This window comes from Biomphalaria glabrata, chromosome 2 (genome assembly GCF_947242115.1).
Source record: "Biomphalaria glabrata chromosome 2, xgBioGlab47.1, whole genome shotgun sequence".
NCBI lineage: Eukaryota > Metazoa > Mollusca > Gastropoda > Planorbidae > Biomphalaria > Biomphalaria glabrata.
In genome coordinates this window covers 13,284,951-13,308,834 of record NC_074712.1, presented here as the reverse complement: position 1 = coordinate 13,308,834, position 23,884 = coordinate 13,284,951, and the positions used below count along the sequence as shown (strand labels likewise).

At 36.2% G+C, this 23,884-nt stretch overlaps 3 protein-coding genes across 5 annotated transcripts in view; all 3 read right to left on the bottom strand.

The window, feature by feature from the left end:
* LOC106060346 (neprilysin-1-like) overlaps positions 1 to 13,097 on the bottom strand; it is a 33,595-nt gene extending 20,498 nt beyond the window's left edge. For 2 of the 3 annotated variants that reach the window (XM_056019176.1, XM_056019175.1), the window contains exons 1-5: positions 12,899 to 13,097; positions 6,723 to 6,850; positions 4,735 to 4,800; positions 3,286 to 3,447; positions 2,233 to 2,316 (exon numbers count right to left, since the gene is read on the bottom strand). In XM_056019176.1, coding sequence (XP_055875151.1) covers positions 2,233 to 2,316; positions 3,286 to 3,447; positions 4,735 to 4,800; positions 6,723 to 6,850; positions 12,899 to 12,918 — 460 coding nt within the window. In that variant the 5' untranslated portion in view covers positions 12,919 to 13,097. The remainder of the gene's footprint in view (positions 1 to 2,232; positions 2,317 to 3,285; positions 3,448 to 4,734; positions 4,801 to 6,722; positions 6,851 to 12,898) is intronic. The other variant, XM_056019174.1, reaches the window with a different exon arrangement.
* Positions 13,098 to 20,661: 7,564 nt separating this feature from the next.
* Positions 20,662 to 21,793, bottom strand: LOC106060350 (gem-associated protein 6-like). Its single transcript, XM_013218188.2, has one exon. It carries the CDS (start codon positions 21,791 to 21,793, stop codon positions 21,263 to 21,265), a length of 531 nt encoding a protein of 176 aa, XP_013073642.1. The 3' UTR covers positions 20,662 to 21,262.
* A 122-nt stretch (positions 21,794 to 21,915) lies between these two features.
* Positions 21,916 to 23,872, bottom strand: LOC129924495 (mediator of RNA polymerase II transcription subunit 9-like). The gene is made up of 2 exons (XM_056019173.1): positions 23,746 to 23,872; positions 21,916 to 22,171 (listed from the first exon to the last, which is right to left on the bottom strand). Exons 1-2 carry the CDS (start codon positions 23,811 to 23,813, stop codon positions 21,916 to 21,918), a joined length of 324 nt encoding a protein of 107 aa, XP_055875148.1. The 5' UTR covers positions 23,814 to 23,872.
* Between the last annotated feature and the right edge of the window lie 12 nt (positions 23,873 to 23,884).

Sequence of the window (23,884 nt, the reverse complement as noted above, 5' to 3'; positions counted from 1 at the left end):
ACAGATGAGGGAACAACAGAGTTTTTTACAATCGAGACAGGTGTGAGACAGGGGTGCATCTTATCTCCCTTCCTTTTCCTCCTAGCCATCGACTACATAATGAGGAGAGCAATGAACCAGACTGCCTTTGGTATTCCATGGCATGAACAACTCCGATTGACGGACTTGGACTTTGCTGATGATGTTGCACTACTCGGGGCTACAAATAAATGCATTCAAGAAATGACGGAGAGCCTAGACAGAGAGGCACCCAAAATTGGCCTCCGCATAAACTTGGATAAGACTAAAATTATGCGAGTGTGATATAAGGCAAAGGGTGTCCCCGTCAGACTTGGCGAGTCAAATATTGAAGAGCTGGACAAGTTCACGTACCTTGGCAGCATCATAGCAAATGATGGAGATGCTTACCATGATGTAGCATGCCGAATAGGAAAGGCAGGGAGCATTTTCCAAAGGCTGCAGCCTATTTGGACTAGCCAAGCCATTGGACTCGAGACAAAAATACACCATCTCAACACAATCGTCATTCCAACTGCTACATATGCATGTGAGACGTGGAAGTCATCTGTCAAAATTGAGAAAAGACTAAATGTGGCTCAACAGAGATGGCTGAGACGGATTTTGGGAGTCAGTTACACAGACCGGATCTCAAACATGGAAATCCTATGCCGAACTGGGAGTCGAACACTTAGTGAGGTTGTGACTGAGCGTCGCGTGAGGTTTGCGGGACATGTTCTACGTCAAAATGAATTACGCACACCAAGAGTTGCGATAACATGGAAGCCAAAACGAGGAAAGCGCAAACAGGGACGTCCTCGTATTACCTGGCGACACACCTTCATGGAGGACCTCAGAACAGTGGACACCAGGTGGGAGGAGGCTTCAGACATTGCCAGTGACAGATCATTATGGAGACAGCATGCCGCCCAATGCGCCGAACGGCGCGGGAGGACCTAAGTCTAAGTAAGTAAGTGTACATCAGTGTTTTCCAAACTGTGTTCCGCGAAATCCTTAGTGTTCCGCGAGGCCTGACTAGTTGTTCCACGAACTACTGGAATACTCATCTATTTGGTCTGCACGTAAATTAATCTCTAAATAAATGTAGGAAATACAAAAGATTCGTTTTAACAAAACAAATTCTATAACATTACTAGATTCTGACTCTAATTTTAAACGAAGATACCAGAAAAAGATCAACCATTAAAATGACTTTTGGTCAACTTTATAATGGTAGAACTATGTTATTTCAACACAAGCCTTCGTTATTTCAATTTAGTTTCCTGTTACCTATTTGTGGGGAGCAGGATTTTTTTATTTTGCAACAAAGTCGAAGTCTAGAAATTGTCTTGACACCTCGCCAGATATTAGAACTCAGCTTAGCCATATCGTGCCTGACATCAAGAAGTTATGCTCTTCAAGGACACAATACCATATATTATATATATATATATTATATGGATTTTTTAAAATATGAATAATACCAATATATTCAATCTTTAAAAGAATCCAAGTGTTCCACTAACTTCTCCAAGTGTTCCGGTGAAAGGGAAACCACTGGTGTACATAATACAAGGAGTATTGATAAGCTATGTATTTTCAAAGGTATTGGATCATTATTATGCACATTTTTTTACCTCTGCGGAATCAAAAACTTTGTAGCACAAAATAATATCATTATGGCGGAATTATTACTAGTTCACTCTACAACAGTGGCGTCATCATAAACATATCTACACATAAATGGAAAACTACATAGAATTTGGCTGTTGAAGGAGAGTTCATACGAAGATCAACTGCTACCCTGGAAATAAACAGTGATCTTTTAGTTAAGCAACTTGGTCATTATAGAGTTTCATTCAGTTTTTTAAATCTCTCACACTCTTCCTCTATATATTTTATGTACGTTTTTCTTTAGGTTCTCTTTTATCTTCCCAAATACTGCATATCTCTTTCTCTTCTTTTTCTATGACACTGTATTTAAGTCCTTAAAGTTAAAGAGCGTAAACCGAAACCAAAAAATCGAAATGCTAACAATGAGTAAATTACTGTGACTAATATTTATTATTTATCTCCAACAGACTATCAATTAGTGTATACTGTGTAATATCATATTGAAGTAAGTCAAAATTGTTTTGTTTTTTTTTTCTCTACAAAAAATGTGTAACTAGATGTTTTCTTGCACTTTTGAAACATAAAAAAAAAAATTGTACAAACAAGACTGGTCTCTATTACCGTGATTCACGCATGAGGCGTAGAAATCTTTTGCTTTTATAATGTAGCCTCGCTCTGGTGGCATGTCGTCTGCTTCTAAAAGCCCTGAAATAGAAAACAACACATAATCTTCTAGGTTAATGTTCTGTCAGCTATATAATTTTCGGCAGTAATATTTTATTTTTTTACACATAAAAATGGTAAAAAAAAAGGTAGGTAATGTATCCCTATATAATACTAATTGTTGTTGTAATATAGAACAAGACATGCAGTGGCGTATCTTATAGGTTAGGAGTGCAAATGGGTCTATCTCTTTCTGCTGAGAGGAATATAGGGTTTCCAAGAGAGGCAAGATTTTCCGGAAATTTAGAATTTTGTGATCGATTGATGAGAAATATATTTTGAAATAAAACCGAATCAAGATACTTAAGAAAATAATGTAAAATAAGCAACAAAAAAAAAAAAAGAAAAAAATGACAATGCCTTCTATACACATTTTAATGAGCCATTATTTATCTCTTAGTAACAAATGTTAAATTTTAAAAAATCGTTAGAATCATTTTCGAGATCCGTGTCCAGGTTATTCCCAGAAGTTTCCACGAAGGTACGAGTTGAATACCTCTATTGTAATAATAATTATCTTTTAAATCAATTCTAAATGACATTACAAACTAACAAAGACATTTACGAATCCAATCCCAGACTTCATTTTGAAAAAATATATTTTTTTCTTTTAAATTTAAAGCCTGACATAAGCCTGTGCCACTAATTATCCCGAAAAACAGCCTAGTATTTTATAGTAGTGTAATTATAGAGGATATTCTTAATGTATTAGAGATATTTTAAGGTAGATGTTACATTCTTTAGAATTTGTAGTGTAATCTTAGTACTTGTAAATTCTTCCAAAAAAACAACAACATTATATTTACTTGTGAGATCAACTGTTGTTCTATTTGTTTTTACATTTCAACCCTCAATCTAAAGTTTTTACAATTATGTTTTCAAAAATGTCCGAAACAGAGAAAATGTACGCAACTAAAGTCACGTGTCTAGATGGTTGTTACTTAGGGTTACTTTTGAGTTTGAGCAGTGCGTTGTCCTGGAGGACGTCAGTTATGGTCATGGATGTCCTATCTCTGGGCAGGACATTTTGGTCTATCCATCCTTTACAGGAGAAGTGATAGAAGTCTTCACATGGATCAATTGAACTGTCCATGTACTGGGTAATCCTGGAAGCTGTCAAACAAAGACAATAACGAATCAAATACGTTTTATTTTAACATCTTGTGTATAGATTAAACAACAAGTTTTGATTTTGTGTGCATGTTTTTTTTTTTTCGAGAAAGGCTTAACCAGTTTCCACTCCCAACCACCCCTACTTTCATCATATCTCAATATGAACCTTTTTACAAAGATGATATCAACTCACTCTGTCCGTCTGTCCGTCTGTCTTGTAAAAATAGTTGTACACGTTATTTCTTTTACACGCTATCTCGGATTAAGCTGAAATTTTGCACGCATTTCTTTTACCTGACAAAACAAGAATCAATAAAATAAAAAAACAATGAGTATTAACTATTAGCAATTAAATATTTTGTATGGTGTCTCGAACAAGGGAAAGAAATTGTACTTGATTGAAGTGGTGTTATAAGTTCAATTGATCCCCTTTAATATATGCTTTCAAGTTAGAAACTAACAATTGATAACTATAAAACCTATTTTCATAAGCACTTCTCTGGTACAGTGGTTGCTGTGTTTGCTTGAGGAGACTTGGGGAGACAAGAACCCATGAGTTCGATTCCAGGTCGTTTCGAGTCAAGGAGACTAATTCAATACCACCACATCTGTCAAGTACAATTTCTTTCCCTTCTTCTATGCCAAACAAAATAGTTAATTACCAATAGTTAATTAACTGATTGGTTAATTTTTTAACAATTGATTCTTGTTTTGTCAGGTATAAGAAATAATTGTGCCAAATTTCAGCTTCATCCGAGATTGGTTGTGGGATAAAAAAAACGTGTACAAACCTTTACCAGATAGAGTTGATATAAGCTTTGTCAAATCAACACAAAAACAATAAGGGGAAAAAGTAACAAGAAAAAAGAAATAGAAACACGAAATGTTGAACATTTTGAAATACAGAAATATTTAATTGCTGACATCTCATTACAGTTATTTAATTAAATAGAAAATATTTCCGGATATGTTGGTCAGGTCTATTAATATTTGAATAGTCACCAAAAAATATTAAAAAGTGTGTGGCTGTTTAAGTTTGTGTGTGTTTATGTGTGGATACGTTTATATGTATGCGTTTATTTTTATTTTAGATGAGTAGGTGAGTTTTAGTAAGGACGAAACCTGCACAGATTAGGACCGTGTATCATTCTCGGCTAAGATCTTTAAAATCACTTTTTTTTTTTTTTCACTCAAACAATATGTTCTGTACAGAACAAGAAAAACAGCCAGGTGTTTAGTATAAAAACCTTATTCATGTCAAAGTGCTACAGGTAAAAGACCACTTGCCTAGGGCAATACATTCTTTGGTCATGCAGATATCGTCTTTCGTGTCTGCAGTACTTCCACTGGTTGCTGAAAAAAAGAATTTGTGTAAAGTTTGTTAAGTCACGGCCTTGACAATCAAAAGGAAAACAAAAATTCGGTTAAATATACGAATGTTTTTGAAATAGCCTTTACGTGTGGCACGAGCCTCTTTTATGTTATTGAAACGTAGACATTCAAGGTTAGTAACCCTTTTACCCTTGGAAAGTCCACAGTCGGCAATGAAAGCCCAGTGAATGTCTAAATATATGATGTTTGATAAGGTTTACATTACCCCTCCCGAAGAATGAACATCAAAAAAATATATTTGTAACTTAATGGAACATTGATTTCAATGAATTCTTCGACTTTATGTCGAGACAAAGTGAAGTCGTCAAGGTCAGGTTGTTTTGGTAAACTTAAAATGAACACTAGAAGACATGCAAAGTCATTTCCGCTTGGGTGATCTCTTGAATCATCTAGCATTAGTGAATGGAAAGTCTGTGACTGTGACGTACAGAGGGGCCAGGCACCCGGGACAGCTAAGCCTGTCGGGGCCTCCTACCGCCCCAATAGTGTACGTCAGGTTTTCTCAAACTTTTACCAGCACCGCGCCCATAGATTTTAAAAAAATCAAATCCCCCCCCCCCCGTTTTAGCCAGCTTGGGGTTTGTAAAAGCGCTGTAGGCTCCTTCAGTTGGGTCCAAGAGGTATTTTTTTTTTTACAATACTTCTATTCAAGTCACTCTTCGTGGAATCATGGGTGGGTTGACGGCTGATCTTATAAATGGCTCTAACAAATTTCCAAGAAATTTAACAGATTATTGTTCAGAAAAGAATTACTAGCTCTTTGGCCACACAGGGAAATCTCTAGTTTGACAATTACAATTTTTCAAAGTAAAAAATAAATAAGTGGAAATTTGGCTGGAGACTATATCTAGGTCTGGAGTCTACATGGCGTAGTCAGCCTTATTACCGTAAATGCGATTACTGAGTAAATATCAAGTTACTTCCATTTTATTGAAGTTTATAAGCGTTGCTTATATTTTTACGTCAATCTAATATAGATTACATCTAGACTCCAAAACGTCCTTATTAAAAGATGAGACGTCTCTTAGTTAAAATATTCTAATTTTGTAAACGTTGGTAATAATTTCATTTCAAACATGAATTTATAACTACTTTAGGAAATACATGTTGTTCCTTCGCTCCCTCCCCCCCCCCACACCCAATCAGGTCGTCACGCCTCCTTTCCTCTTGTACGGATGTTAGGGGACTTGACACACAGTTTGAGAAACGCTGGCGACGTTATCTGTGTTTGCATATGTACAGTTACCAGTTACATATAACTTATCTATAAATGAATAACTGTAGCAAATGTCGCATTTTGTTACAAAAGTACTTCTCGTGATTTCTCACTCTCAAAGTTGTCAATGACATATTCAAAGTTTCAACCAGCTCCTGTTCTTTGCCTAGCAACCTCAAGTCAGTCAAACGTTCCTGTCCCATTGAACCATTACCTATTGTGGCACAAACTGTACGTATTTAATGTGCCCCACCTTCGCTTATATGGAATAGGGGTTAATGACAATAATGAGCGAAGGAAAATATTCGTTATCGAACTACCAGATGTAATTAGTGAATAAGAGTCAGTAGTTTTCTATGATTACTATCTAAACTTTTAAAATTGTGTACAAATTATAGACTTGAGATAGAAATGCCTTAAAGAAAGTGATTAAAGAATAACTAGAGAACGAAAGAGAGAAAGATCTTAAGGAGAGTGATTAGAGGAAGAGAATGTAAGAAAGAAAAACATCAAGGAAAATAAGAAATAGAGAGACCTTAAGGAGACTAAAGAAATATCTAGAGAAAGAGACCTAAAGAGAATAGAGACAGGAAGAGAGAGACTTGACAATGAGAGCGCCCAGGGAGAAAGAAAGAAAAAGAAGAATTCGAGCGATGTTAACACCTACCATTTGCTGTCACGTGCTTGACACTTGATCGAGATAAGAAAACTGCTAGCAAAATCACCGCAGAAATGGTCAGGGTTAGTAGGAAAACTAATGATGCCGAGGTAACAACTAGACATCGCTTGGATACGCTAGAGACATAACGGAATAGAAAACATTGCAAAAGATTTAGTCACTTGATTTTTTTTTCCTTATTACAGGTAGGCCTACAGGTAACCTGAAAAGTAAGTTCAGTATAAAAAGTAGAGATATAACTTTTCCCTTTTCAGAACTTGTGATCTATGTGGCTTACGATATAAAGGTTATCTGTTTCTGCGGCCAGCACAACAACCAACCGCTTCTACTTTTCTCCAATTAATGTCAGGTAACATTAGAGCTGGGTGGACTCAGAGGCGCCCTAAGAATCCTGAAAGTAAGAATCCCAGTCTTCATTAGGATTCGAAAGTGGAACCCCCCCCCCCTGCTTTACCACTCAGCCACCGCGACTTTTTTAGAACTCTATTCTAGATAGTTTATAGTAAACTAGTCAACCCACGGCGTTGCATACGCCGCTATTTTGCAGGGCCGGTCTTAGGGCACTGCAACCTATGCGACAGCAGTGGGCTCCTCACTGTCATAGGCCTCACGCTAAACCTAGGTGTAAATTAAGACTAAGACTGCCTTATTGATCCTTATGGAGAATTTGTTTTGATTACAAGGACTCTTTTCTAATATAAAAACAACACAACAGAAACATTCACATAAATAGAACAGACACAACATAAAGAGTTCATTCAGCGACTACACACAGGCATCTTGGTACTTTTCATGTTTCTTGATCAAAGGGTGGTGTTGATAAAGTCTGACCGAGTAAGGTGCGAACGAGTTTTTGTACCGCTCTGTTCTTGTCTTGATTAACAGCAGTCGCCCACTTCGCGACGACTTGACGTAGTTATGATGGAGCGGGTGGCTGTTGTCTTCCAAGATTTTTCCAATTTTTCTTAGACATTTCTGTTCAAAAAGTTCCTTTAATTATGGTAATGTTTTGCGTGTATTTTTTGATGCCCTTTTTATAATGTTTTATAGGCGGCGGATCAGTTTAGATGAAGCGCTGCCTTGCCAACAAGTTATTCCGTATGTTAGCAGATTTTGCATTGTCGCGCCGTAAAAATTATCTAGGATCTTCTTATTTCCTTTAAAGCTATTGGGTTTATATAGGAAAAATAGTCGCTGGGCTGTTTTCTTTGTCAGAGTTCCAAGGTTGTTCCAAGGTTGTCTTCCTATGAAGGCTTGTTATCAATGATGACGCCTAGATATTTATATGATTTTACTTGTTCTATCGATGCAGTCATTATCTGAACCATTTTATAATTTATAACAGATTTTCCGCGGCCTTCTGATTTCCTAGGAGTTCCTGGAAATCTCCTGAAATTGCAAAATATACGAAAAAATCCTGGATCTCCGAAAATTATTAAAATCTTTTGAAAATGTATAAAAATCTCCTGAAATATAGGCAAAAATTGTCATTTTGGGGTGTCATTCATTAACGCATATCCTACGCGCGATAAAAAAAAACACTACATTATACAATACCCGTAATACTACGCGAGATAAAAAAAAAAGAAAAACGGCATTATATGCCTACAGTACCCTTAATTTGTCGAATCTGGTGAAAGAAGCTTCTCGCACCTCAAACTAGTGAAGAATTACTTGAGGTCAACAATTCTCGAAGATAGATTAAAATATTTGGGAATTCTTGCTATTGAGCGTGATCTATGTAGGAAACAGAATTATTATGATATACTGTATGACTTCGCTACACGCAAGGCTCATAAAATATTTCTGTACGTAGTAAAGAATGAAGAAAATGCAAAGACGAATTTATTTTCTAATACAAACTCTTAATTTTCACTTATTATCCGTATCCGTACCCTAACTTGGCCCCGCGAAATCCGTTTCGCATTGGTTAAGTCCGGCCCTGCTATTTAGTGGTGGGTGAATGCAGAATAGATTACTTGTTATACCCCCCCCCCTCTTTTTTTTCTCTTTGTCCCTTCATTTGGATCTATATTTTTACAAAGCTTATTTCATCTCTATTTGTCTGTTAAAAGTTTGACCAATTAGTCAATTAATTTCTGATAATTAATTTTTTTTTTTAAACAGCTATGGAAATTAATTCTTTAGTATTTAGAGATAACTAGTTTGCGTTTTGTCTAGAGTAATAATTGTACACGTAATCTCTCCCACACCCAGTATTGGATCAAGCTGAAACTTTAGACAATTAGTTATTGTATTTATCAAAATACGAATCAATTAAAATTAACCGATGAGTCAATTAATTGTTGGTCATTAATTATTTTAATATCGAAAACGGAAATAACCTATATTATTGAGAGATAGTCTGAAGTTCTTCCCCTCATAAAACTTTTTAAAATTTAACAGTATTTTTATATTATGCTTGTTTTGGTGTATAGAATAGCGGACCTTTTGATGCTATTTGTAATTATGTCGAGTGCACTATGACTGTATTTTTTAAATGCACGCTTATATCCACGTGTTGCCCATTTGTTTTGTTTTTTTAAATAAGGTTTATTCCTTCATATTAAAATTATTTTTTTATTTTAAATGGAAGAGCTTAAAAATGTTTATTCTGCGGTGCTAAGAGGTGCACTCAAATTATACAAACAAAAAAAAAAAAACAATAGTATCAACACTTCCTTTTTTTTTTTTCTACACCGGATACACCAAAAAGCTAACTATATTTTGTACCGCCATGTATGAAAATCTCCAGATGGTGTAGAAATAATTTCGAAACTTACATCAGATGTCAAACATAGTTGAGCACTATAATAGGATCTGTTGATTACTTTGTCTCTAAAACGAAAAATCCGATGAGCAAGTTTTTAATAAATCGCATAATTTTATTTTTTTTTCGCAGTTTTTTTTTTCTTTTGGGGCCACACTTTTTTTTTCATATGCATGGTGTCCAATGTTCCAAGCTATGACTTAAGCAATGAAATTCAATAACATAGAAAAAGAAGAGAAAGTGATATAGCTTAATCTCCAGGCCTATGTTCTTATACTTTCTCTGTTTTTCCATTTCATTGTCATTTCCATTGCCTTAAATTATTAGACACTGATACGACGATGTCAATAATGGTAGCGGTTTTTTTTTATTTTCAATCAATGAACAGCAGATCAGGACGATCTATCGTTTTGTCATTATTGTTATTATTAGTATTATTATTATGTTAGAAAAGAACGAGTATTCATTCTCTGGCGCTGTCAGGGTTGAGTTTCGTTATAGGGAAACAAAAGTCATCGTAGTCCCTTTATCAGTTTAAACCGAGGAATTTTCTGGTGATGTGGCAGGTCTGCAGCAGTACCGCCCTTTGACAGGCCACGAGAATCTTGAAAGTATCTGTGAGGTCAGTTGTTATTATCCCTTCGGTAGATATAACAATGGGGTATGTTGTTGTTTTATTTAATTTCCATAAACGCTTAATCTCCAAGCCTAGGTTCCCATATTTTCGTTGTTTTTCCAACTCAGTTTTTCTTAAATTATGAGATAGTGGTACGGCGATGTCAATAATGGTAGCAGCTTTTTCTTTTTTATCGATGAGCAGCAGATCAGGGAGATTAAAATCTACAATTTGTCGGTCAAAATAGGACTATCCCAGTACAGCAGATGATCAGTAGACTCGATAACCACTTGTGGTGAGTATTTGTAATAAGGAGGAGTATCCTTACCGATCACACTGTGTGTCAAAGCCAAGTCCTTCTGTATTAGCTTTGCAACTTGGTTATGGCGACCTAGGTAGGCAGATTCCGATAGGGCTGAACATCCTGCCATTATGTGTTCAATTGACTCACTCACATTTCCACATTTTCGGCATTTGTCAACAATATTGAGTTTTAGGATATGTTTCTCGTAATTGTTTGTCCTAATTACTCTGTCTTGCATTGCTGTAACAAAGCTTTGAGCCATGCTAAAGAAGCAGCCTTGACAATGTAGTCCCCATCTAATAAAGCCGGAAATTTTCTGTGGAGTGTTTTTTCTTTCTATTGGCGAATCTTATGCCCTACGTCGTCCAAACCGACATTAACATCAACATTGTGTAGGTTCAGAGGGGTCGCATCGGAGTCGTATTTGCGTAGGAAGGAAACTAGTTCATTGCAGGAGGCGTTCAGTTTTGATCGCATTTTTGAAACTTGGGTCTTACACATGTGAGCTTGCGCTCCCTGAGCTAGTTTTAAATGTATTTTTGTTGTATAGGTTAGATCTATTTTTATATATTTTATTTTTATAGGTTAGTGTCAGATTTTATAATTGTACTTCCGCATATTTATATAGGTTAGTGCGGGATATTATAAAAGTAATGTACTACATGCTTTCTTTAAAACAGTTCAGTGTACAGTTGACCAGTGGTCAGTATAGTATGTCTGTGTGACAGCCGAAGATCTTTGTCGTCTGTTGTCTAATTATTTTATTATTCTGTACCTGGGACGGCCTCTGCTGCAATTACTCTGCTGAAATAGCTGCTGCTTATAACTGCTGTTGTAGATCTATTCTAATTCTAGGGAATCTAGTGTTATTTCGTTTCTGCTATTAATAGATCTAGTTTTAAAGTTTTGTTATTGTTTCTGTAGATCTATTCTAATTCTAGGGAAGCTAGTGTTATTTTGTTTCTGTAGTGTTGCCTTAGTGGCTTAGTTATAGTCTGTTTCTTGCTTTAGCTAGTTAGTAATTAGTTTAGTCTAGATAGTAAGTGTACTAAGCAAGGCTAAGATGTTCTTGTTTTAGTTGTAGTTATGGGTTGGTTGTAGTAGTAGGATATTGTAGATCTAGACTAGTTTATTGTAGTTTGTTTGTCGATCTAGGTCTAGGGTAGTAGTTGTAGTGATTTAGTTAGATAGTTGGTTTGGTTAGTTTGTTAGTGTTTGTAGTGGTGTAGATTTAGAGGGTTTTAGTTAGTTGATGGGTTCAGTAGTAGTGATTAGTCAAGTTAGTGTATATATTATTTTTTATTATTGATTTATTTTTGTATGTAAATAAAGTTTCTTTTTGTTTTATTTATCGTAAACTAAAGTTTGTTATCTTGTTTTCATTTAGTTAAGTTAGTATAGTTAGTTGTCTGGTTACTTAGGTGACTCTAGCCCCTTGGTCACCATACCGAGGTGCACAGATTGAGCCCACCCAGTAGCGCAAACATCTGCCTACTGTTGGTAAATTTTAATGTTGAGCAGAGAATAGGTCCTCCCACTCGCGCCTGCCTGACCTGCTCACACACAGTTTGAAGATGTTCTGCAATCCACGGCCTCCATCCTTCCTGTGTAGGTATAACCTTATGGTGGAGGACTTGGGTTGTTATTATTATTATTGTTATTATTATTACTGTTATTATTATTATTATTGTGTTACTTATTTCGATGGTGAAAAACAAAATCTTTACGGAATCTGCCGGTTCTCTTTTCACCAAAAAAGAAAACTTTGTAGTTGTGTGAAAATCTAAATACAACACAATTTCCATAGTGTCAATATTTGGCCCTCTCTCCCTCCTTTTACATCACAAAAATACGCCATTAATTTCTTCACCATCATTCTAGTTCTGAATGGAGGATTGTTGACATGAAAAGACCGAGATTTGGAATTTGACAAGATAATGTAGGCCTAAGTATGTGTATCTTCTATTTTTTTGTTTAAAGTTTCACAATTTGTTTCAATAAAGAACTAAACATTCAAACCCTCACAAGCTATGTCAATTTTTCAATCACATAATGCAGTTATAATCCTCTTTTTGTGAGATCATTTTTAGGAACATGAGAGTAAAAAAACAACTTATCGATTTCAAAATTAAATAAATAAAAGGACACCCAATACCTACTAAAATTTCTTTGCTGCAGTGATAGTATTTTATAGTAAACTCAAGAGCAGTAAGACTATTTTTTATGTTAGCACTGTTTCGGCTTAATACTTTTTTTTTTTCAAATAAATTTTTGGCTAATATTGTTCCTGTGACTTCATCTTTTTTTTCATCGAGAAAGCTAAGCTCCAGGGGAAATAACAGCTTTAAAACTCGTCAATGACGTTTTGGTCTGAAATTATTTGATTGCATAGAATAACACTTTAGTCATATTTCTTTCTATATCACAGTAAATCAACTAGGTTCATGAGACTACTAGATTACATAACAACTTACGATTGCGGTTTTCTAGACATTGGTAATGTAACCTTTTATTTTGTTCACTGCGTAGAGTTACACCAGACAGCACTGACGTAATCCTACAACTTGTACTATTACTCCGAATGTAGGGCTTAAAGTTCCAGTGAGAGGGTAGTAAAGTAAATATGTAAACTCTTGCAATGACGGGATGACGCGATTAAAAAGCCGTCTGCAGTTGAAATAGAATGTGCACTGAAATGAGATATTAACTGATCTCCCGCGGTTCTCAAAATGTGCAATGTTTTTCAAACTGATTTATCTAAATTCAAACTCAAACTTCACAAAGTAGTTTCTATTTTTCAGGAAGATACCTAATGGGGAAAAAATCATAAATACAAATACCATTTTGATGTGTCTTTAAATCGGACTATAAAATATAGAACAACCGCTGACATTCATGGTCTTATTGTGATATCATTCAAGTCACGAACATTTGAGAATCATTTTGGCTATGTCACTTCGGGGGAGTGGGTATGTCAGACCGACACTAATTATTTTTCAATTCTACCTCTGGCCCATGCGTCTGTTGGGTGACGTCTCAGAAGTTATTCAACGCTTACAGCGTGAACGTTGATAGAGACAGATCTGTGATAAATTCTTCTCTATAGATACATATATGTTTTGTGTTAAAAACAACAACCCCCAACTGGGTTACAGAAGAGGAGATCAAAGCCGTAGAAGATGGTCAACAACAAGGTTCAAAGTAGAAATATGTCATGCGTTTGAAAACATTAACTTTATTTTAAGTTATATAATATGAAATTTTAAATTAAGACTAAATTAAGAGCAATCTAAAACTGAACTGAAATAAACTACGTGTATCAAGTTTGTCTCTCTATGAAAAATGTTTGAGAAAATAACTTAAAAACGAAACCAGAAATAATAAGCTCTTCCATCACTGGCGGATCAATGGGGGGGGGGGGAGGAACGATTTCATTTCCGCCCGCCCCTCCCCCCCCCCCCCGACCCTGACTTTTGAGCGAATTTTTATTGAGAAATCACACAATTTGTGTACACAATTATTTATTTATTTAATTAGGCTCAATAGGTTTTCTTTGAATGGGAGTTCAGAACTATCTGGAAGCAGAGGTTAACGAGGGGGCTACTTTAGAAGTAGGCTACTATAGGTACAAACATGGGCGTAGCCGGGAGGGGGATTTTATTTTCTCCCCTTCCCCGCCATATATATGGGGGGGGGGTTAAAATCAAAATCCCCTTTAGCTATGCTTTTGGAATTCAGGGATTGTGTTTGTATTATTTATTTATTTTTTGTTTTATTGAAGAGGGTGGGGGTTTAGCCACAAGGCCCTCTGGAAGGGGATTTTAAACTTAAAACCCCCCTAGGCTGCGCTGGGGCAAGAGATTTTTTAATATTAAAATCTCATCCAAAATAAACAAAAATCAAAGCAAACAAGGTTACAACGACAGTTTGTGAGGAAAAACAAAAGCAAGGCCAATGACACTAGCTCCAGCTAGATTTATTGCTAGAATAATCTGCCCAGTGTGCAGCCGAACATTACATGACAAGTTTAGAGATGCCCTAGTATTGTGTTACATGACAAGTTTAGAGATGTCCTAGTATTGTGCTACATGACAAGTTTAGAGATGCCCTAGTATTGTGTTACATGACAAGTTTAGAGATGCCCTAGTATTGTGTTACATGACAAGTTTAGAGATGCCCTAGTATTGTGTTACATGACAAGTTTAGAGATGCCCTAGTATTGTGTTACATGACAAGTTTAGAGATGCCCTAGTATTGTGTTACATGACAAGTTTAGAGATGCCCTAGTATTGTGCTACATGACAAGTTTAGAGATGCCCTGGTATTGTGTTACATGACAAGTTTAGAGATGCACGTTTAGCAGATGTTTGAATTGAATGCTCCATACATGTACTGTGACCTTCACCGTTATCGTCTTACCCAATCGCGTGTTATTTCAGTATGTTGATCTTGAGATGGCAGAACGACGACAATTTGAATAGGAGTGACAGCCTATCAATAAATACATTTTCCTTCTCGTTGTTCAGACATATGTCCTGCTCCTCTAGTCAGTACCAGTATAAAGAAACAAGTGGAGATGTTTGCTCCGGGGCACTTTAAGAGGCTCGCGGTTTATAACTTTCACATTCGTTTGGCAAAAGCAGAACACACAAAAAAGATCGTGCGCCTTTTAGTGAAAAGTGTCATCTGAAGTAGACGTTCTATGTACCATTGTATTACACAAGGACTTTTAAATTGGACGCTTTAGTGAATAGAGCCTGCGATGAAAGAGAGCTGTGTGGTTAGAATGGTTATAGTATAAGGTGGTTGGCCGAATCTATTGAACTGGATATATTCAAGTACTGGTGTGTAAAATATGTTTAATTACGAAAGAGGTAGAAAAAAATATCCGTCTTGATATAGATTCTAGTTTACAAGAATTGTATTCGGCAGCCATTAAAAATAAAGGAAAGAAAGTTTCTAGCGCTTAGTTTATTTATTACATAACGTACCTGGAAATCGTACACTAGATACATTGGGTATCTTTTTTCTTCTCCTATTGTCTCGTATCGAATGCATAAAGGTTATAGATTTCCCTCACATGTCAATGGAGACCAAGACACGTGACTACTGATTGCTAACCCTTAGATATTAGGGACAAAGATAATCTGTGCTCCTGGGGTAGGATGCAATTATCCTCAAATCTGAATTAGGGACAAAGATAATATGTGCTTATGGGCTAGCATGTAATTACAGGTACGGTATGTTCAAATCTGAAGGAACATCGGACATTTTAGAAACATACAAATAAACAATCAAAATGTTTAAAAATCATTTTTAAAAAGACAAAGCTTATCTAAGGAAAAGAGCTCAGCTTTTTCTACCTATTATCTTAGTAATGAAGAATTTATTTCCCTAAAACGAAATCTAAATAATTAATTGAGTATATATGAATACAGAAGGTTAATTCCCCGTGTTGGTATAAAAAAAATAAATTATTCACTATTAATGAATTAACTAATGGATACATTTTTTAAAAATTGATTCATGTCTTATTTTTGCCAATGTATAAATTGGAAAGTTTCAACTTGATACGAGAATAGATGTGGGAAAAATAACATATACAAACTTTTTACCAGACAGAGTGAGTTGATATAAGGTTTGTAAAAGGTTCCCTTTATAGACCTTGTGGTTCTTGGAGCATACAATGTAAAGCTCATCTGTTTCTATGTTCCCCTTTCAGACCATAATGTCCATAGGGCAGATGATGTGAAGTTTATATTTCTGTGGCCCACAGTTAACAAGGCTGAAGTGTGACAAGCACAATGACCAACCGCTTTAGTTTTTCCCAACTAATGTCAGGTACCCAATAGAGCTGGGTGGAGGCGCCCTTAAGATCACGAAACACATACTCAAGAAGCATGATATACACATAGCGCTATTGCAAGAAACACTACTGCCCAAGAAAAATTAAACATCACAGGCTACACACAGTACAGATACCTTTGCAACAAATGCCAGGGAATTATGACCCTCATAAGAAACGACACACAAGCCACAGTAAAACAAATACAGAACAATACAGACATCGACACGCAGGAAATACTTCTTTGGAGAGGAGGAACAAAGTACACCATCAAAAACTACTATTGACCACCATCATCAACAGCAGAAATAGACATACAACTACCACACTACACAAGGACAATAATAGCTGGCGACTTCAATGAACACACACCTTCCCTAGGCTACCCACACTACAACAAGCGTGGCATAGAAATAGAGGATGTAACAAATGCCTCTAACCTACAACTTCTGCAAAACAAAACTTCACCTCCAACTTTCCTCCACAGAGCACACAACACAACTAGCAGACCTGACCTAACTTTTATCTCTACAGACATTACCGACTCTTCTAAAATAACAGTACTTGAAGACATAGGTAGTGACCACAGGCCTATACTCCTCAATATTGGAACGCCAGGTAGATACCAATCAAGCAAAACAACTAGATGGAACTATAAAAAAGCTAACTGGGCAGCTTTTTAACAAGAAACAGACACATGACTATCAAGCATAATGGAGACAGACGTCAATTCAACCTACACAACTATAGTCTCCAACATCTTACAAGCAGCAAAAAAACACATCCCTCGAGGCCAAGTTAAGAAATACAAACCTTTTTGGACACCTGAATTAGATAAATTAGTAAAAGAAAGAAACATGGCCAGGAAGACTATAAAAAAAAACACCTACTAGAGAGAACAAGACAACGTACAACAAATTGACAGGGCTTATAAGATACAAAATTAAAACAGAAAAAAAGAAAAAGTGGACCACAACATGCGAACAACTAGATCTAAACAAGGATGGTCGAAAGGCTTGGACCCTTCTGCACCGGCTAGCAGGAAAGAAACAAATAACAAACCCCCAACCTATAAAAGGCACTGACGACATAATAACAGAAAACCTTAAAAAAGGCTGAAACCTTCAATAAATATTTTGTAAAAATGTTTTACATGTTTCGGATGTTCCTTCAGAGTTGAAGATAGTTTACTTCCTAGTCCAAACCTCCCGCAGGACGACGGGGGATGGGAGCGGGCAGGATTTGAACCCTCGACCATCGATAAATCCGAACGACAGTCCAGCGCGCAAACCTCACGACCAGGCAGCCATTAACAAGTCAAAGCCAAGAAAACAACTGGACCAGGCCTTCAGTAATATCTTAAAGAAAGAAGAAAATGCTCCAACAGTCAACTGTCAGATCTTTGACACTCCCTTCACTCTACATGAGCTCAATGCTGCCCTAAAAAGCCTCAAGTCAAGAAAATCCCCTGGACCCGATAAAATAACAAATGAAATGATTCGGGGACTATGACCACAGGCCCAAAACTGTATACTTAACTTTATCAACCATACATGGAAAACTGGAGACATACCACAGGAATGGAGAACCGCAAACATAATACCCATTTTAAAGAAAAATAAACCACCTGGAGACCCAAAAAGTTATAGACCAATATCTCTAACATCCAACATTGGCAAAATGGCAGAAAAAATGATCAATAACCGACTTTATTGGTGGCTAGAAAGTACTTGCTCACTCCACGATGCACAAACTGGCTTCAGGAAAGCAAGTAGAACAGAAGACCACCTCTTTCGTTTTATCCAGGACACAGTAGAAGGGTTTCATGAAAACAAGCACACTACAGCAGTATTTATAGATTTGCAGCAAGCCTATGATAGTGTGGAGAAAAGGTATATTTTTGAAGATGAAAAAAATGGGCATCCATGGAAAAATGTACAGCTGGATCAGGGCATTCTTAAAAAAACAGAACCATCCAAACCAGATTCGAAGGTGCCATCTCTAGTAAAAAAAAGTTTGGAAAAAAGGACTACCACAAGGTTCAGCCCTTAGCTGCACTCTCTTTCTAATCTTTATGAATGACCTCCCGGACCTCATTTCGGTCAATAAGGCACTTTATGCAGACGAACTTTTAATTTGGACTACAGAGAAATATCCAGTGCTGACTAGATCCAAACTAAATAGAGCCCTCACAACTATCTCCACATATTCAAAATTATGGAAAATGGAAATAAACAAAGAAAAGTCAGTTTATTCAATCTTTAGCCACAGCAACAAAACAGCAAAAAGAAACTACATCCTAAAAATAGACTCACAGCCAATAAATAAAGAAGAAAATCCAACATATCTTGGTGTAAAACTAGACCAAAGACTGTCTCTAAAACACTTTATGGCAGATTTAAAAGAAAAGGCATCACAAAGATTAAACATAATAAAACACCTAGCAGGAACACCCTGGGGAGCTGAAAAGAAAACCTTAAGACAGTTATACACTGGATACGTCAGATCTGTAATGGATAACTGTCTCTCCATACAAGTAGCTGCCAACAAAACCTATCAATCATCATTAGATACAATCCAAAACCAAGCCACGGCTAATTAGTGGAGGTATGAGAACTACTCCCACAGCAACCTGTGAAATAGACTCCAATATTGAACCTCTTAAGTTAAGGCGCAACAGAGCAGCATTAGAAGCTATTGAGAGATACAGAAGGTTGGAGGACGATCATCCAAATAAATTACTAACACAGAGAAATAGGAAAAACAACCAAAAAAAGCAAAGGACTCTGATCCAACTTACTGACGAACTAGCCCTAAAACACCACCTACCCAATAACATAGAAAAAATTACCAGGTTTTCAAACATTACACCCGGACTAAACTACAAACAACCAACCATCATAACACATTTACTAAATAACACCTTAACAAAAGAATCAAATCCACTGGAGCTCAAAGTAGGCACGCTTGAAACAATAAAAGCTATCAAAAAACAGCTATCCATATTTATACAGACGGATCGGCTTTCAAAGCCACCATCAATGCTGGTCTTGGTGCCTTCCTGGTCTTCCCTAAAAATAAACACTTTGAGATAAGCGCACCCTGTGGCGATTACTGCTCAAACTTCCAAGCCGAAATTGAAGCAATTACCATAGCACTACAGACAGTGGAAAACAAATTATATGAAGGAGTGCAACCACCATCAGATATTGTTGTATTTAAAGACTCCCAACCTACTCTGCAAGCACTTAACAGCAGCACCTCAAACAGCCCAAGAGAGTTGACAACACTCATTGTGATAATCCATCAGATGATATCAAAATTAAATATCAATATCACACTACAGTGGATCCCTGGACACATTGGCATCATGGGAAATGAAAAGGCAGATAAGCTATCAAAGGCAGGTTCATCTATGGAACAACCAGATAGACCTGTTAACTACCTCACCCTAAGGTCAATGTTAGTCAACAATTACAAAGAGGAGTGGCTCAACCAATGGGCATCAGGAAACAGGCAGAGCCATGTACAGAGAAATGACTACGCCTAACAAACTGGACAGTATTAACTTCCTCCCCCGCAAAGAACAATCTACAATCTTCCAAGAACAGGACACACACCACTATTAAATTACCACCTGAACAAAATAAACTCCACACAACTCCCCCTTTGCAGACACTGCGCCCACCCCTTTGAAACCGTAAACCATATCCTCTTTGAATGCCCCTCCCTAATCCACCTTAGGCAGACCCTACTTCCACTACAGCCCAACATAACCAACACCCTGTACGGTAGTGCTGAACAACTGAAGAAAACAGCACACTTTTTTTCCTTGGCATAATCTGCAAAAGAACTCACAGCTCAGCAGCAATAAAGCTGGCTAGAAGAAGAAGAAAGATCACGAAATTAAAAATCTGTCTTCACCAGGATTTGAACCCAGGACCCACAGTTCCGAAGCCAAGCACTTTACCACTTAGCCACTGTTTCTATGGCTGACGTTTTAAGAGGGTGTCATCACCCAGCTGTCTTTACTTTCCCAAACTAATGTTTGAAACAGAAAAAAAACATTCCAATGTGACTCACTGTTGTTTTAAATAACAATGAAGATTCCAGTGTTATCTTCTTGTTAACATTTTCATTGATGGTATAGCATCCAAGCAGGTTGCTTTGTGAGGTAGCTTTTCACACATCATCAGCAGTCCAGACCAGTTCAAGAAACACTACCATGGAATACTATATCCAGAGATCTATCATTAACAGTCACTTTTTTATTATATAAAATCATGATGTAGATAACATTGGCAATAAAAGCACCCTTGTGTCAATATTATTATTTTAGTATTTGATGATTTATTGATTTAATAAACATAAACACAATGTAACAATTAAATGTTCAAACAATGCTGAAGTACTTTTAATACATCTAAAAGAATTGAATGATATACTTTTCCTAAGGCAAATGTAAGTACCAGTATTTGTGTGGTTAACACAAACAAGATTATATATCATTAATGGAGAGGAGAGAGCAGTTGGGGGACAAAAGGGAAGGAAATCATGTCTTTTACTTAAAAACTAACAAATAAGCATTTAAGCAATATAATGCAGCAGGTTATCTCCCTTTTTTTTTTCCACTTTAATTTTGATCAACTTAACTAAATTTCATGGACTTTTTTTTTTCAATGCAAGGAATGATAAATGTCCATAATTTAACAGATCATTTCAAACCACACGAAAGAAATTTATAACACATTGTAGTTGAATTAATAATTAATATTTCAATATTTATAGCATTTCTTAAAAAAAAAAAAACAGATCATTAAGTGTAAACTATTTCATTTTTATGTCAGAATGTATAACTTGCCTATGATACATGGTAACTGAAATAACTGTACAGCTACAACATAAATTTCTTTAAACATTTCATAGCAAGTGAAATTTAAAAGTTTATGAATACAAATAAATGGTCAAGAAACAAAAATGACTATTCATTAATTCAAGGCATATTTTTTATCAACTCTTGAATACGGGCAAGAATAATTTCATTAGTGCCTAGGCAACTCTCTGGAGTATAAGGTGGGTGAATAGTGAGAGCATCAGCCACGGTGATGACGTCTCTAGACACTGATACTGGAATGCGATTCTGCTCTAACCAGGACTGAAGACGTATGAATTTAGACTGTATTTCCTTTTCAGTCAGTGTATCACCCCTGGCTGGTCGAAACAGCTTCTCAAAAAACTGACTGTCCAGACTGGAACCTTGGGCCACAATCTCCACATTTTTTATGGAGGGGCCCATCAGCAACTTTACAGAAACATTAGTTGGGTTTTCTGCAGAGAACTTGTTGAGGAGCACAATACTCTCAGAGACCGGATCCACTGTGTATACATAGCCACTATGCTTCAGATCATCTTCTGTGGTTACCTCAACTTGGTTATTCACAAAGGCTAACCAATCTCCTGGATCCTTGGTAAAGATTGGATGCACACTGTCAGGTTCACACCCTTCCTCATCATCTTGTTTCATTTTACTTGCCACAATTGTTTTGTTCTATCTGAAACTATTTCAGTCGATCCAGTCAAATACCCAACTAAAGATCCAGTCAAATAACCAACTAAAATGTCAATGTTGATTTTCACATTAAGTCTTCAACTCAAGTTACCCCCTGAAATGTCAATATTGTTTTTCACACTGAGTGGGAAACTGTTGCCTGTCTTGTAGTCTGCCAAAAGTTTTGTTTTAGTCAGAAGCTGCTGATGTAATATAGATTTGACCCTTAGTTGTTCCTCTTGACTGTGCTGTGTACCTGGCAGTTTGTCAATGCACTCTCTGGCTTTCTGAAACTGAGACTTCAGTTCTGTCATCTTTTGACCAACAGTCACATCATTGGTGTCTTTTTCAATGCTGAAAACAAACAAGGAATGACAATGATAATAAAAGAAACCAGACAAAGTGGAATCCATATTATTTGAAAAAGCATAACAAAAAAAAATCAAGGTTTTGCTTAATTTTAATTGTCTCTATTGTTTGGGTTTTCCCTTTTTTTTTGCCCTTGTGAAAAAAAAAGAAGGCTGTTAAACCATAGTCAGTAATGCCTGGTTCCGGATAATTTAAAAAAAAACAACCCAAAAAACAACAACTTTTGTATAATGCTGTAAATGTTCTTCACTCGCGCATAAAAAGCCAGCACACATATAATTACTTTGATGAAGTACAAAAGCCATTTCTTGCTCTATAAATATTTTGTTCTAAACAGAATGGTATCATCTAATTCTTTGATAAATTAGCTAATTTGAAAGTTCAAACATAAAGATGAAATAATTTACGTTTAAAGACCTAACTATCAAGGAAAACCATGCAATTCATTTATGTCCCTTTTTTGAAAAATTATTAAACTCATTTAGTTCAATGTCACTCCATGTTCCCTTCAATTTTAAATTAAGCACAGTGTAACATCTTGAGGATGTATTCACATCATTTTTTTATCAAACAGGTCCAATTATAAACCATCATGGTAAAGGCATGATATCAGTCTCAAATACTGAGTCAGTCACAAACATTGAGCTGTTAGACTTGTGGAGCCGTGCTACATTTTTTAAACACTATTTTATTACTGTTTTGCCACAAATCTAATAAAGCAAAAATCTGCACGCACTCTCTCTTATTGTCTCTTCATGGCATGGCACTCTATTTCTTAAACAAGGTAGGTACTAAGCATGTATCATCAACACAATACCAGAAGAAAAAAAAAACGTATGTAATGGGGGGGGGGGGGGGACAATTATTGTAACTAAATAGTTTTTGTTAAATATTTATTTTGAATTTTTGTCAAAGTACCACCTCTTATACACACTGAAACTGAAAAGTTACTGAAGTCTCAGTTACTTGAGTTACTCAGTTGAGACTTCAAACTCGGAAGTTAGAGTTAGACAGTGAGACTCAGCCAGAATCTGCCTTTTTTTAACTTTTAAAATTTAAACTTTTCATTTTTTGACAAGGACAAGAACACATAGAAAATTTATTTTCTTTCAACCAGGAATCATACATGATACATAATTCATATACATTTCAGAAGGTTCTTTCAAATCTACAACATATCAGACAACTGTTACATTACAACAAGATTCTTAAAATAATTTTTCTGAAAAAAAATTGTAACATGACTAAGTAATATCCCTACAGGTAACAGGGTCAGTGCCCTACACACTTTTGTGACTTTACTGACTTTAGTCTTTACAGTCTTTTTTAGTCTACTAGTCTAGGGCCTAGGCAACTCTAGGCTACACTGCCTACGTAACAACAGTGAACAGTAACACTAATTCACTAACTTGACTAACAGTAACACTAACAGTGTGTCTCACTCTCAGTAGTCTCTGTTCTGTCACTTACAGAGCCCTTACGACGAGAGTCATGGGACAGATGATACTACAAATCATAAAAACTATTATTAATCAAATGTTACTTAGATCTAGATCTACCTCTTTATAACTTCGTATACGTAAGGTAATATGTTCAACTCATTATCGGCTGCGGCAGATGCGGCCATTATGTAAAGTATTTTTAAACTTCACTTTAGAAGATTGCTCTGGTAGTTAGAAATATCAAGAAAATATCTAA